The sequence below is a fragment of the Toxorhynchites rutilus genome, chromosome 1 (genome assembly GCF_029784135.1).
Source record: "Toxorhynchites rutilus septentrionalis strain SRP chromosome 1, ASM2978413v1, whole genome shotgun sequence".
Lineage (NCBI taxonomy): Eukaryota > Metazoa > Arthropoda > Insecta > Diptera > Culicidae > Toxorhynchites > Toxorhynchites rutilus.
In genome coordinates this window covers 112,738,484-112,755,313 of record NC_073744.1, presented here as the reverse complement: position 1 = coordinate 112,755,313, position 16,830 = coordinate 112,738,484, and the positions used below count along the sequence as shown (strand labels likewise).

At 40.9% G+C, this 16,830-nt stretch overlaps 1 protein-coding gene across 1 annotated transcript in view; it reads left to right on the top strand.

Annotated features, from left to right (window-relative positions):
- LOC129762449 (protein timeless homolog) overlaps positions 1–16,830 on the top strand; it is a 223,112-nt gene that overhangs the window by 155,557 nt on the left and 50,725 nt on the right. Inside the window, exon 11 of the mRNA XM_055760706.1 lies at positions 7,584–7,725. Coding sequence (XP_055616681.1) covers positions 7,584–7,725 — 142 coding nt within the window. The remainder of the gene's footprint in view (positions 1–7,583; positions 7,726–16,830) is intronic.

The following is a 16,830-nucleotide window of genomic DNA, read 5'->3' as shown; positions in this document are numbered from 1 at the left end:
ATTGTTCAAAGTATCTTGTAAGGGTCCTTGCAGGTCGGATTCGTTTGATCCTACGACAGACACCACTCCATCATCTGCAAGTTGTCTTAGGCTGCAATTTTGTGTAAGGCAATTGTCGATGTCGCTTACATAGAAGTTGTACAAAAGGGGGCTTAAACATGAGCCCTGGGGGAGGCCCATGTAAGAGAACCGACTTACTGCCGAATCTCCGTGAGAAAAGTTCAAATGTTTCTCACAAAGCAAGTTATATAACATATTATTCAATAGAGGCGGCAGACCCCGAGAGTGTAATTTGTCTGACAAAACCTCTATTGAAACAGAATCAAAGGCCCCCTTTATGTCCAAGAATACTGAAGCCATTTGTTTTTTTTCGGCGTAAGCCATTTGAATTTCTGAAGAAAGCAACGCAAGACAATCATTCCTCCCCTTGCCCCTGCGGAACCCATATTGTGTATCTGAGAGTAAGGCATTCGTTTCAACCCAACGATCAAGGCGAAACAAGATCATTTTCTCCAACAATTTCCGTATACAAGACAGCATTGCTATTGGGCGGTACGAATTGAAGTCGGACGCGGGTTTTCCGGGTTTTTGAATAGCTATAACTCGTACTTGTCTCCAATCATCCGGAACAACATTATGCTCCAGAAACTTATTGAATAAATTCAACAAGCGATGTTTGGCCACATCGGGAAGGTTTTTCAACAAGTTGAACTTAATTCTATCCGATCCTGGAGCCGAATTGTTACTTGAAAGGAGAGCAAGAGAGAATTCTACCATCGAAAACTCGGAATCAAGATCGCACCTATCTTGTGGTATATCTCGAACAATTCTTTGCACGGGAGCGAAATCGGGACAAACCTTTCGCGCAAAATTAAAAATCCATCGATGTGAATGTTCCTCGCTTTCATTCGATGAAGAGCGATTTCTCATGTTTCGAGCCACTTTCCATAATTTTTTCATTGACGTTTCTCGTGACAAACCTCCCACGAAATTTCGCCAATAAGCACGTTTTTTACCTTTGATCAAGTTTTTAAATTGATTTTCAAGGTCTAAATACGTTTGAAAATTGTCAATGGTTCCTCGTTTCCGAAAAGCTTTAAATGCATTCGATTTTTCTACATAAAGCTTTGAACATTGGCTATCCCACCATGGATTGGGAGGCCTTCGGTGAATGGTGGAACCTGGGATGGGTTTCGTTTGAGCGCGAACCGCGCTGTCATGGATCAAACGAGAAAGGAAGTTATACTCCTCCAATGGAGGTAAACCATCTCTGGAATTGATGGCTAGAGTAATCGCGTCCGCATATTTTTTCCAGTCAATGTGTCTTGTGAGGTCATATGCCATGTTTATAGATTCAGAAGAATTCGACCCAATGGTGATGGAAATTTTGATTGGCAAGTGATCACTACCGTTGGGATCTTGGATTACATTCCACTTGCAATCTAACGATAGTGAATTCGAGCAAAGCGAGAGGTCAAGAGCACTTGGGTTAGCAGGAGGTTTAGGCACACGTGTTGTTTCCCCAGTGTTCAAAACGGTCATATTGAAGCTGTTACAAAGGTCATATATCAACAATGAACGATTGTCGTCGTACTGTTCCCCCCAGGCAGTTCCGTGAGAGTTGAAGTCTCCCAAGATCAATCGTGGCTCAGGAAGGAGTGAGCACATGTCAACAAGTTGTTTGCGGCTAACCGCAGCTCTCGGAGGCCAATACAAGCTGACAATACAGAGGTCTTTGCCTTTAATGTTTGCATGACAAGCAACAGCTTCGATCCCTCCAATAGGTGGAAGGTCAATTCGGAAAAATGAGTGGCACTTATTGATCCCCAATAGCACCCCTCCGTATCTGTCATCACGGTCCAAGCGTATAATATTAAAATCGTGGAAAGAGAGATCATCTCGCGAAGAAAGCCAAGTTTCGGACAGAGCAAAAACATCACAATTGAACTTATGAATTAAAAATTTGAATACATCCAATTTAGGGATAAGACTACGACAATTCCACTGTAAAACAGTGATATCTCCGACCTCTCTATTCAAATTAGACATCAAGAGAGATAATCATTGCAAGGAGGGGCCATGTTTGCATCAATTGTTGCAAAATTGTCTTTAGTACTGGAAGCATTGAGATGACAATGGTTCTGATGGAATCGGAAACATTAAAACACGTGAAGATTTGATCCACAAGGTCAGTCAACTTTATAAATCCCGATTGGGAAGTTGAGCTGGACGCAAAAAAAGGGACAGTTGGGGTTTTTGATGTCCCCTCGAGTGCTGGGTCGTTCGAAGGTGAACTATTCCCACGGAAGCCAGGAGGAACCTGATTTTGCTTGTCCGCTGCACTCGATATTTTAGGCAAGCTAACATGGGGTACCACCGATGGGACTTGTCGTTGAACTTTGGGAGTGGACACATTTTTGCGCCGGGAATTCCCTTTGAAAATAAACGGTGTGCCCTCGTTAGCTGTATCCGCTTCCAATTCGTCAACTGGCAGTGAAGCAAAGACATTGTTTGTTGGTAATGGTTGTTGAGCCAGTGGGGAAGCGCCCTTTAAGATATCCGCGAAAGTGCGTTTCGAGCGTTCCTTCAAAGAGCGCTTTTGTTTATCCCAGCGACTCTTGTAAGTTTCACAAGCTGAGAGCACGTGTGGGGATCTCCCGCAATATGGACACTTATGCTCAGTCGCACTGCAGGATTTCCCCTCATGTTGCTCTCCGCATGTGGCACAGCGCTCCTTGTTGGCGCAATAAGCTGCTGTATGACCAACTGACTTGCATTTGTTGCAAGTCATGGGCTTTGGCACGAAGAGTCGCACCGGCAGCCTCAATTTGTCCACCATAACGTAGTCAGGGAGGGCGGCACCAGCAAAAGTGACTCGAAACGAGTCGTACGGCGTAAATTTCTTTTCTACTCCTTCCTGGGTAACTTTTCCAAGTTGGCGACATTCCAAGATTTTGACTTCCATCGAAGGAAGCCTCTTGAACCTGCCAACTCCCATACTTTCTATAGTTTTGCACGTCAGACCCGTTTCAGATATAACGCCCCCAATTTCTACGTTATGGGAGGGAATAAAAACTCGATATTCGAGGATGAAATGCTTATCAGCAACAATATCGTTCGCGTCCTTTCGGTTAGTCACGACAACTCGCAGTTTGTTCGGTCTTACTTTGCAAATTTCCGAAACAGAGGTGTATCTTTTCAGATCTGTCATAATCTGTACGACCCTCAAGGCTTTACCATTAGGTTTGGGCCGGAAAAAAACAACCCAAGGACCAGCGTCAGGCGCATCGTCCGGATAAACCCTGACACGGGGAGCGGAAACAATAGGAGAGGAATTCGAGGACAAGGTTTGAGTGGGGACAGTAACATCAGAGGGGGGAAGGGATGTCGATGATTGGGTGGAAGTATTGGAGGAATCAGGGGAAAGGTTTGCAATCTTTTTTTTGGAGGGGGGCTTGGTAGTGTGAGTTGACTCGTCCCCAGAAGAAGAATCTTCGGGCATAGGAGTCCGTTTAAGGGACTTACTACACCCTGCTTGAGCAAGCGAGGGGGAGTCTGAAATGTCCATGTCTAGACCCCCACCCTCCTCCATTCTTAGAACGAACGATTATTATCTTTACAATTTTTTTATCTCACTTGTAAAAAAAAAAAAAAACTTAAATAAAATAAAAATAATCACATAAATTTGTTGTTCCGATATGCGCTCTGTTACCCTATTAAGGGAGACACAAAAGTCACGCGCTACGGAGACAACACAATAGCAGAAGTTATTGTTGTACTCAACTGAGCGTCAACCACGTGTTGACGATGCCGTTATGGTTATTGATCCACTACAGACGCCGATCCAGACCACTGCAGAGGCGCTGCTTCCTCGGTTCTGGCTGCTTTGGGCACTTTGGGCACTAATTCACCACAGAACACACGAGAAAAAAAAAACCAACTCGTTGGGGAGAAGAGAAAAAAAAACTTCGAGAACAATGCTTGAGGAGTGATGAATAGCACATCCAGCTCCATCAAGTTGTTAGCGAGGAATGGACTGTATCTATAACAGCAAAATTCTGCTCAACTAGAATTACATAATAGGGCCCAATATATAATTTTAAAATTTTCTAATTTCTCACTCTTCACTGTTGTTTTTTTCATGACTATATTTCTTGAAAGAAATCTACACAATTAATTCATTTTACTTATCATAGTTTTAAAATTAAAATAACAATACTTGATTAAAACACAAATTTGTAGCCATTAAAGGCGAAGTTTTTTTTTCCAAACATTTAGTTTTCATTGATTTATCATCGTTATCCGATATCGTAATCTTAAATGAAAGAAGCGATAAACAACAGAATGTCAATTGTTGTCAAAGTGCGAAGAGATTCTGAAAGTTTCAGTTGTTCTAATATTTGAATTAGGAATATTATTGTGGATCTCAATTCCAAACTATTCTTACAAAAGACCTTCTTTATAATCTAAATAAAAAATTTTACAAAACATAGTTCGTATTTGTGAGGGGTGTTCTGGTTCTGAAGAAGATGAAAATGAAGAGATACAAAGATGGAATCGAGATTCTGGAATCTGAAGAAAGTATACAAGCAGAAGAATCATTCATTTGAATAACATGATAGAACATGTGAAGAGTTGTACTGAAGTTGTACACTTCGTGTTTTTAAAAGAGATTGGAAGAGTTCAACCATAAAGTTACCAAATACCACGCTCAGAGATGAATTCATGCAAATCATTCGATTTGTCCGATTTGGTACAAAAAACGGAAAGATCCAAACTTTTACGAACCGACAAATTTACTGTGATATCCGAAATATGGAATCAATTTACACACAATAATCAATGCTGTGATAAACCTCACTAAAATATTTCAATAGGCGAGCAACTGTTCCCTTCTTGCTGCAAATTCACATAATACATGACAAATAAGCCGCACAAATTTAGCCTAAAGTTTTGGTTAGCAGTAGATATTCAATTTAAATACGTTATAAATGGGTTCCCTTACTTAGGTAAGGATGAAACGCGAACTTCAACATCCTTGGGCGAATTAGTAGTTCTAAAGTTAGCCGAACCATATCTTCATCAAGGCAGAAATATAAGCACGGATTATTTTCTCATCAGTAATCATACAGCTTAAAAAATAGTTTCAAAAGAACCTGTTTAGTTGAAACTAATTGAGTCATGAAAGATAAAATGAAGTTGAATTCTTCAGAACATTTATAAATCTTAAAACTAATATGTTTTATTGAGGTTTTCGCAAACACCTTATAAATTGATCACAGGAAAAGGTGGGGAGATATTTAATCCATTACGTTTGGAGGTGACACTATCCTAAACTAGGTGGCGGGCGCCTTGGAATACCTACGCGGGCGACCGGTAGACCGCGAACTACCGTTTGGCCATCCCTGATATAGATGGTTTAAATTAACAAAAATTGGAAGATCTATGCTTGTGCTTTCTATACCGAGGAACGAGTGGAATCGTGAGATATAACATTTTATATGACTGCGAATGAGACATGCATAATCGCTTCAAGTACAGGGGACCAATTCGGAGCGGGTAATGTCGATTAAAGCATTTTTGTCTCCAATCACTGACCGGTTGCATCCATAGAAGTCCCGATATTCACCCAACCAAACTATTATAGTGGGTGAACATAGGATCACAGGACAAACACAGCGGCGTGGCGCCGGCCCTCCAGTCAAAGTGGTAAACAAGCGAACTGTATAAAATAATTCTGTAGCGATGCGTCAACAATGTGGTCTTGTCTTAGCCACAAGCCTCTATAATTGGAGAAATTACTGTCATGGTAAGAACGCACAATGGACAATCGCCAACCAAAATAAAAGTTGGTGACCGGACTTTGAAAACAACATCATTTATTTAGTATTTTGTTTCAATCACGAATAGATGACCCATATCATATCTACATGGATTAGAATCCTTTAGATAAGATACTGGGTTTATACAGTAAAAGATCTGACATTCATCTACTCAAGTATCATGCGGATTTTTATTGGGCAAACTTGTTATTTTATTGACAAAAACCTAAATTAAAGTTATTTCATGTTTTGCTTGATAGTCCGGGACTCAATTCCACTAAACGTCGTTAGTATTTCCTCAAATGGTCAATCTTTGGACCCGTCGAAAGCGAGGTTGATGTACCGGCTCATGCGTCGTTGAACCTATTCCGATCGGAGTAATGGACGAAAATAAATTGTATATCTCATTACTTCCTGTTCCTTCGCATGTTCCAAAATAAAACATTGTTTCTCTTTGAACGCCCACACAATTCGTTTGTGTTCACGACACCCTTTGTGGTGTTGACAAAAGTGTATGTGTTACTCAAAACAATGGATGTGATTCCTTGTAAGAACACATGGTCTCTATTCGTCTACTGAAGCCAAATCCCATAATGAGCGCACTCCTAAAATAGGAATCCTTTCACTGTTCGAGGAGACGCTTCGTATCCATCCACTGTCATCCTTGCCAAAAACGGAACAATGCACACATTTCACGTGGTTTCTGTTTCTGAAATCCCCGTTTTCATACCCCGTTCTGAATGTCGTCGTTATTACGCCGCGGATGCTGTGTTGGTGGTGACACATGCGGTATTGTAGGAATATGTATACCTCTATATATTTCCTTCATCTCGCTACTGTTGATGGAATGCTGTTTTCTATTTACTTTAAATTAGACTCACTTACGGGCGACATTTATGAGATTATTCAAATTCAAATTTGTGCAATGTGCGCGACGCCGGGGGCTGGCGTTGGTGGCCAGCGGTGACATGCTTTAACACCCCCGACGCGCGAATACAACACTGCTGCGCCTGTTGCCAGCGTCGTGTTCCGAACAAACGGAATGTGGCAGGTTGGTGGCTTTGTCTCGAGACAGATTTACTCCAAGCGCGGCGCCCAGGATTTAGCGTGAACGTCTCGCTAAAATTAATTGGATTTTATTTTGCAATTAATCTAGCTTGCTCACAGTTGTGTAACACCTCGCAGAATTATAAGCGCCTTGTTATTCTGCCACGTTGTGATTTATGATTTGGGAAATTAGTCACCCTGAAACGTGATGAAGACGCTACACGTGGTAAGTTCCACGCTTCTCTAGCTGTTGCCATTGATTACATAAATATTGCGCTGCTATCAGGTGTGCTTAAGAGAGCAATTATTCTATTGTCTAGAATTAATCTCGATTTTGCGTCTCCGAAATCCATTATTTGCAACATTCGCCACCTCGTCTCAATGGGGTGAGAATACAATGTATTGCGATAGATTATGCAGCATTACGTTGAAGTGGGTGAAATGTGGTTTACATACGCGAGGGCAAAACGTGTTCATTAGAATTATTCGTTGTTATCGAACAAATCGTAGAAACATTTCGAATCAATTTCATCCGTTCACAATTTATTTTAAATAATGAAACAATAAACATTCAATCTCTTTTCCCCAAACTCACCTCAGTTTGAGCAGTAACTTCTCCTAATGGAGGCAATCTCCCGAGAATACAACTTATCGTTCTTGAAAGTTTACGATTAATCATAAACCCATTTCCCCGTTTCTCACCTCACCTTACAGATTGCTGAACCCGAAAGTTGTGCGTGCCTGCACGCTGGTACTAGCCGACTGGGAGCACATTCCGAGTGCCTCACTAAAAGCTGCCGTTACGATCCTCCATCGAATTGCTGTTGGATGCAAAATGCCGGCGATGCTCTTCCAAGTAAGTTACACTGATTTCTCGTCGAAGCGAGCGCAAAACGTGCCAACAATGTTGTATACCCCATAGCCCGGCGTAAGCCTTTTCCCGTTGTGATGTTGTGATGCTCCCAATCATTTCACTTTTAATGCTAACCGCCTTATAATAATGGTGCTGCTGTTGCTGCTGATTCATTAAAAATAATGAAAGATACTTTGTTGGCGTCGGGTTCCATTGCAAACTCTCGGAGCGAAAGAACCCATTCTGTTCTCTTATTCAGTCTCGTTCAGTTCAGAAAGTCCACAAAACGTAAAGGTAGTCCTCGCTTGAAACTGGGTAAATTGTCGGTTATGATATTCAAGTTGATTTCATGCCGCACTTTTGAGTGGTTGATATTAGGAGTCAACGGGATATTTACAGGAATAGACCAATATTGATTTGAGCATGTAAGACTTAAGACGCTTATAATCATCTACTGACCCGTTCCAGACCTATTACAAAAACATGTTGTCGTAGGACTACATCCTTCATTTGTATACGGGGAGTAAGTTCAATGTTTCGAAAGCAAGAGCGTTACGCTGGAGCAACAATATTTTGAGCGTTAATAACTCCTAAACAACTGGACGAAATGGTATGATGAATACTTCATTCGAAAGATAAAATGTCTACGCGTTGTACGAGGGCGGTCCGATAAGTAATTAGCATAATCGTCCGATGGTGTCAGTATCGCAAGAGAGATTAATTATCGTGTAGTACATTATCATAATCGGCTACTGTCAAAATTTCAACCGAATCGGACTCGTAGTTTTGTTTCGACCGTGTGTGGAAGCGGGCATGTCCGCGGATTTTAATAAAAATGGAAAAAATGAAAATTCCGCCACGGCCAAATTGGTCGAATTGCACTAGGAACTGCTGCCCCATCCACCGTATTCTCCCGATTTGGCCCCGTGCGATTTTTTTTGTTTCCAAACTTAAAAAAGACATTCGCCTGGCAGAAATTTGAGTCGAATGAGGAGGTCATCGCCGTTACCGAAGCCTACTTTGCAGACCTCGAGAAAACGTATTTTTCAGATGGACTAAAGAAGTTAGAGTATCTCTGGGTCAAACGTATCGAGCTAAAAGGAGACTATGTCAAGAAATAAATCGTAACTTTTCCAAATATTTTGTTTTATTTTGTAGGCTAATCGAACTGCCCTCGTATGCTTGTTACTCTTCATTACCGATAACGATAATGAATGAATTCTACTTCCAGTTGTCGGGGAAAATGAAACCCTTCATTATATATTTGACAAAATTGCACATCTCAGTCCTAATCAAATAAATCACTTAAAAATTCACAAAATTAATGTTTGGACCTATTATTTTCTAACATCACCGACGACTTTTGTTGTAAAAATGAAAAATTTCACACAGCAATTAAATACTCAATCTTTGTACGAAGAAGTACACCCAAACTAGCGTTGCTAGAAAGCATTTCATTTTCGGCAGAAACCATGTCTTTTCATGCCTTGTAGCGTCAAATGAGCAAATAATGTCATCTGTCCCCGACGCTTTAAAATGTTTGTATGTATGGAAGCAGACATCTCTTTCTTTTTCTTTTTTCATCTTTTTCGAAAAAAAAGTTCAAACGACGTCAACAGGGATCGAACCAAGGTCGGTTGGAATGCAAGACTGTTTCACACGACCACGCTATCCACACAGCTAATGATGCTGTTGCACATAATTGTGATAATATTACATCTCATTACAAATTGATGTTGGAAAATGTTTTCTAATTTTACTCTTAGAAAACACTTTCCAGCATAAAGGAGATCTATATCTATCTCGGTCTCAGCCGTGTACATATGTGGCAAGGAATGCGTGCTTGTTTGAAACGTGTCTCTTGTTTCGCTCACTCGTATTAATCTTATATTGCCGTACCATATATATTATACAAATGCGTACCAGTATTTGAGAGTCATGACATTTTCTGTTATTTTTACGCTCATTCGATGTATTAAATCGGGATGACATGAGCTAAAAATCAATTTTGGGTGTACCGGAATACAACAAGACGAACTTTGAAGCAATCATATGTAGCCTACAAGCCATTGAATGGTATACTTTATTATACAGCGAACGAGATGTCAACTTATCCGTACATATTATTCACGAAATTCTGAATAACATAATATCAGAATTAGTGCCGAACAAAAGAAGACGAAGAAATTCAACCAACAAATATCCTATTTGGTTTAACGCTCATATAAGAAATTTGAAGAATAGAAAACAAAAAGCACGCAAAAAAATACAAAATAGACAAAAGTAATCAAAATTTGCTGAAACATCAGAATACTTCCCAAGAACTAAATTTTGCCATTAAAAGTGCACACGAAGAGTATAATAGAAAGGTCGAAACTGAAGTAAAACATGTCCAAAGAAATTCTTGAATTACGTAAAGTCTAAGCTCAAAAGCAATAACTTTCCATAGCAGATGCATCTCGATGAAGATGTAGGGAATTCTTCGAACGAAATTTGGAATATCTTTTCGCAAATTTCTTTCATTAAGCCACATTTTTCGAAGAAAACTTTTTATTTCTACTGGAATATCCAAATGGCATATCGGTGAACTATCTTTCACAACAAAAAATATGCCATGCATTAAAGAAATTCGACGGAACGAAAGGACCTGACGGAATAGCACCTGTATTCTTGAAGAACCTGGCTGAGGAACTCACCCTTCCCTTATATTTCATTTTCAATATGTCACTACAAGCTGTAATATTCCCAGAAAATGGAAACAATCTTTTTGGTATCTACACCCAAACTAGCTTTGGCAGAAATGATGCCATTCCGTGTGCTAGAGAGTCAAATTTAGCATTAGCATTAGCATTGAGCAAATTGTACAATATCGTAGGTGGTACGTCCGTGTGCTAGAGAGTCAAATGCGCAAATAATGAGCTATTTTAAAAGCTTAAAAATGGTTTGTATGTATGCGAGCAGACATCTCTTTCTGTTTTCTTTTCTCATTTCATTTGGGATTGTGCAGAAAAAAAAGTCCATACGACGTCAATGGGGATCGAACCAAGGCCGGCTGGAATGCAAAGCTGTTTTACACGACCACGTTATCCATATGACTAGTGATGCTTCAGCAGTTGTTCTGCAAATACGTGATAATATTGCACCTGATTATATAAGTTGGAAAATGTTTTCTGAGAGTAAAAAAGGAGCGCATAAAGGAGAACAATATCTATCTCGGTCTGGGCCTTGTATGTAGCAAAGTATGCGGAAAGCTTATTTGTCTTTTGTTTCACTCGCTCGTATTGATCTTATATTGATGTACCATGTATATTATACAAATGCTTACCAGTATTTGTGAGTCATGACATTTTCTGTTATGTTATGTCTCATTTGATGTCATAAATCGGGATGACAAAATATGAGCTAAAATTAAATCAGGCGCTAAATCTGACGTACGTTATTATCGTGGAATTGCCATTATCTCTTGCATTCCTAAACTATTCAAAGCAATAGTGAATGGAAAAGTCTTCCAGCAAGTAAAAAATAGAATAACGTATATGCAACATGGCTTCTTCAAAGGCCGCTCAGCTGCAACTAATCTGTTGGCATTTGTTACTTTTATTTTGAATGCAATAGAAAATGACAAACACGTAGAAACTCTTTACACTGACTTCAGTAAAGCATTAGACCGCATTGACATTCCATTACTACTCTTCAAATTGCAGAAATTTGGAATGAAACAAGGACTCTGGAACTGGCTCAATTCTTATCTAACAAATCATGAACAAATTGTTCATTTTCAAAATTCACTAAATCCGGTAAAAGTCACTTCGGGAGTCCCACAAGGCTCTTATCTTGGTCCTCCCTCTTTTCAATCTGTACATTATTGACATCTCCTTCGTTCTCAAGCGTATAAATGTACGCGTGTATGCAGACGACATGAATCTTTTCCGCGGAAATTAGGAATAAAAACGACATCGAAGCATTCCAAAATGAAATACATGTATTCCATACTTGGTGTAATAAAAATCTCCTTAAACTGAATGCAAATAAAAAATGCAACTCGTATCGAAAGGGTTAAGACCCAATCAGTACCACGATTAGAACTTTTTTTTTTTTTATCTTCGCTTATTTTTCGTCGGCCTATTTCCGCCACTTTAGTGCCAATCACCGACAACAGGGAGGCGACTCCACCTGTTCCTACCTATCAGACTCAACAACTCATGAGCCGGGCCAACTTCTTTTACTTCCCCTCCGAAGGAAGACGTAACCAGAGATTTTTCGCCTCAGAAAATCCCAACGACGCCAGCTGGGATTGAACCCAGGCCGATCGGATTGTGAGACTGTTACGCTAACCACACAACCACTGGCGCCGTCGTCGCGATTAGAACTGATGGCTGTTGTTTTGAATGCAATGCTGATGCAGTTTATTGAACAGAGTCACACCGTGCATGTAGTACGGAAGGTATTGAAACGTGAGTCGGCTACAGTTCTTTCCTGGTCACGAGATGACCGTCGTAGATACAAACAGATTGTTGCTTGCAGAATAGGAGAATCAATAGCAATCACAGACTGAGAGAACTGGCGTCGGGTCCTTTACAAGTAGAATCCGGCGTACATTGCGACAAAATAGGAAAAGGTTCAGATTCAAAAGTAGTTAGTGCCTGGTTCAAAGGATCCGTAGTATTTTCTGAAGTTCAACATAATCAACAGAAGCAGAATATTGTCCCACATGACTGGAGGCAAGTGAGAGTGATAGCCATACGAAAACCCAACAAGCCGGCTTGCGATCACAACTCGTATAGGCCGATTGCAATGTTATCCTGTATTCGTAAATTGTTAGAGAAAATGATTCTACTTCGTTTGGACAAGTGGGTTGAAGCGAACAATTTGCTGTCAAATACGCAGTTTGGCTTCCGCCGAGGTAAAGGGACGAACGATTGTCTGGCGCTGCTATCTTCTGAAATCCAAATCGCATTTGCTCGCAAAGAACAAATGGCTTCCGTTTTCCTCGATATTAAAGGGGCATTTGATTCAGTTTCCATGAAAATTCTCTCAGAGAAACTTCATAATCGTGGACTTTCACCAATTCTGAATAATTTCCTGTACAATTTACTGTCAGAAAAGCACATGTTTTTCAATCATGGCAGCTTGAAATCTTCTCGATACAGTTTTATGGGCCTACCACAAGGCTCCTGCCTAAGCCCCCTCTTGTACAGTTTTTCGTCAATGATATGGATGATTGTCCAACTAGAGACTGCACGCTGAGACAACTTGCAGACGATGGAGTTATTTCCATCACGGGTACTAATCCCGTCGTTCTGCAAAAGTCGTTACAAGATACCCTGAACAATCTGTTCATGTGGGCCCTCAAGCTGGGTATCGAATTCTCTACGGAGAAAACTGAAATGGTCGTTTTTTCTAGGAAGCACGAACCCGCCCAATTCCAGCTTCACCTATCCGGCAAAACGATCAAGCACTCGATGTTTTTCAAATACCTTGGAGTATATTTTGACTCTAAATGTACCTGGGGAATACACATTGCGTATTTGAAACAGAAATGCCAGCAAAGAATCAATTTTCTCCAAACAATAACCGGAACATGGTGGGGTGCCCATCCAGGAGACCTCATTCAGTTATACAAAACAACGATATTATCAGTGTTGGAATATCGCAGTTTTTGCTTCCGATCAGCTGCCAGGATTCTTATTCTCAAGCTGGAGAGAATAAAATATCGTTGCCTGCGTATAGCCATGGGGTGTTTGCATTCAACACATACGATGGGTCTCGAAGTTTTGGCAGGAGTACCCCCGCTTACTCTTCGGTTCACAGAATTATCCTACAGATTTCTCATCCGTTGCAAGACCATGAATCCATTGGTGATTGATAACTTCGAAAATCTACTCCAACTGAGTCAGTCAAGTTTTATGTCTTTATACCATGAGGACCTTACCCACGACGTGCACCCTTCACCAGGCATCTCCAACCAAGTTTGCTTCCCATACTTTTGCAATTCCTCTGTCATTTTTGATCTGTCCATGCGACAAAAAATCCATGGAATCCCAGATCATCTACGCTCCGATTCTATTCCGCCGATATTTTTTATGGGGGTAAAGTTAGATCTGATAAAATGTTCTTTACTGACGGTTCATTCATAAACGGGTCCACTGGCTCCGGCATCTTCAATGAAATTTCCAGTGCCTCTTTCAAGCTCAAAGATCCTTGTTCCGTGTATGTCGCTGAAATGGGTGCGATATATTACGCATTAGGGATCTTTGAAACATTGCCCATCGACCACTATTTTATTTTTTCAGACAGTCTCAGCTCAATAGAGGCAATCCGCTCAATAAAGGTTGATAAACGATCATCTTATTTCCTAATAAGAATAAGACAACTATTGAGTGTTTTGGTTAAAACATTATTCAAGATTACCTTAGCATGGGTTCCCTCTCATTGCTCGATTCCGGGGAATGAGAAAGCGGACTCGCTAGCTAAGGTGGGCGCTTTAGAAGGCACACTTTTTGAAAGGCAAATTGCTTATAATGAATTTTTCCACATTCCTCGTCAGTACACGCTCGTAAGTTGGCAGCGCATGTGGAGTGGAGATGAGTTCGGTCGTTGGTTACACACGATTATCCCTATGGTCTCGACGAGTGCATGGTTCAAGGGATTGAATGTAGGTCGTGATTTCATTCGCGTGATATCTCGGCTTATGTCCAATCACTACAACCTAAACGCGCATCTCTATCGCATTGGGCTCGCAGCAAACAATCTTTGTGATTGTGGAGATGGCTACCACGACATCGAGCATGTTGTCTGGTCGTGTATCCGGTTCCATACTGCTCGCTCTCAGCTCTCTAGAGCACTGAGAGCACAAGGCAGACAATCGGATACCCCGTCCGGGATATCTTAGGTAGCCGTGATCCTGATCTTCTGCTTCATCTATACCTGTTCCTCAGAAACGCCGATGTCAACGTTTAATGATGTTTCCTTCGTTGTGTCCCCGTTTCATATCCCTCCTATCCGATCGATAAACTTTTACTTAGTCGCGGCAATACATACACACACTCTTTACAGATACACGGGCCAAAGGTTGTGCAGTCCACTGATCATTCAACAAGAGCCAAAGGTTGTACCGCTCATGACAACTCTACATGAACTGATGATTGCGCCGGTTAGTGACCATTCTATCCTGCATTCCTCGAGTCGAGAAAGACGCACCACGCTAGATATGAGGTACATACTAGGGGGGCGTTGCTGATTAAGGGTCAGCTGCATCCCAATAGGAAGTATCCCGTGTCGGGCACACGTACAGAGCATTGGAGACAGCAACATCCGAATTACGAAAACACTTGTAATACTAACCTCGAGCCAACCGCGAGTAATCGGTTACATATTACTAACATAGATAATAAGAAAAATTGTCAAAGTATTGAACTCCCGGCCCCGTGAGGCTAACGCCATATGAGCCTTGATAAAAATATATATTTTGGAAAAAAAAAGAAGCAGAAATACGCCCCCTGTTATACTCATGATAAAATGAGGATTCCAGAACGTCTCGAACGTTCCCAATCGTCTAACAACCTATGTACATTAGGGTCGCAGCGAAAATGGTCATGTCAAATTTCAAAAACTGGCCCCAAAAAATGAGCATCGAAAAAAAAAATCGATTTTCCAAATTTCCTTTAAAGTTCGAGGATAAAAAAAATCTAAACTTTGAGTGCTTTGATGCATGATCGGTTTTTGAAATTCGATGATGACTTTTTTTCCATACATCCATTGCCATGTACATAGACTCATCGAAAAACAGAAACAGATATCATCAAGGACCATCCAAGAACCAAGTTTTTTGCATGTATGTGATTCATATCAAAATAGGTTGCGAGTGATAAAAGCCGATTTGCTTAGTCTGACAGTTGCATAATGACGAAATGGTAGCGTACTCGTACACTTTTCAATCGCCGTGGGAGTATCTCGGTGTACCGTGAAAAGCGATCACAGAGATCCAAGATCCATGACCTTAGGCCTGTTAATGTCAGAAGACCTACAGAAGGCAAAACGACGCCAGTGGCAATGTTTTGCGGATGGCTTAGGGAGACAGTAAATAATACAGCGGAGACATGCCAATGGTGTAGGATCTAGAAGTGCTCACCAAGGGTTCTTCGCATGGGGCAAGAATGACATCGTTTGTGCGACCGGTTTCGTATGTTGGTCTAGACTTCTTCGGACCACTGATAGTGAAACTAGACAGATGTAACGTGAAAAGATGGGTGGCTTTATCTTAATCGTCTCTACAGGTTGACTCCACCTGGTACTCCGCACATGGCTGGTGCATGGGAGCGGATGGTGAGATCTGTCAAAACTATCATGGAGACGGCGTACAATTGTAACCGCAAATTGGGCGATGAGACGTTGATGAGATTCATGGTGGAAGCCGAAACAATAGTTAACGTCCGCTCACGTATCTACCTCTTACAATAGAGGATGACCTTTAACTGAGCCAATTCCTCCTAGACTCCTGGCGTTCGATAGCCGGTTTTGGAGGCATCAAATTCCAATTCAAATTCTATTCGATCGAATTGGAATCATATCCATCATTTGCTTAACATTTTCTGGCGCAGATGGACCAGAGAGTACCTCTCAACGCTGACTAAACATCCCAAATTTTGCAGCGAAGCGGAACTCATTGTTTAGGAGCAGTGCTGATGGTTGATGATGGCAGAAGTGCTTGTACGTAGGCCTGTGATAAGACTGGTGCTATTAGAGGTTGAAAAAGGGGGTAGGCTGAAGATTCAAAAACATATCCATTTTCTGGAGGAATGAGAAATAATTCAAGAACCACAGTGATATTGGAATTGAATTTCGCAGTTAGACCCGTTTTCCCTTGGAAGTTTTTTTTCGGGTCTGTTGCCGCAGGCATTATTTTTTAGAGTCTACACGGATTTCTCTAACATAAACTGATTCTTGGATCTGAATCTGGATGTGTTGTATTTACAAGCTTAGGCGATATTAAGCTCCAGATGTTATTTGTTCCTGATTTGCAAATTGAATCAACCCTTGAAATATTTACACGGTCTGTTTAAACCAATTGTATAACCAAACCTAACCCAATCATTAAATTCAAAACAT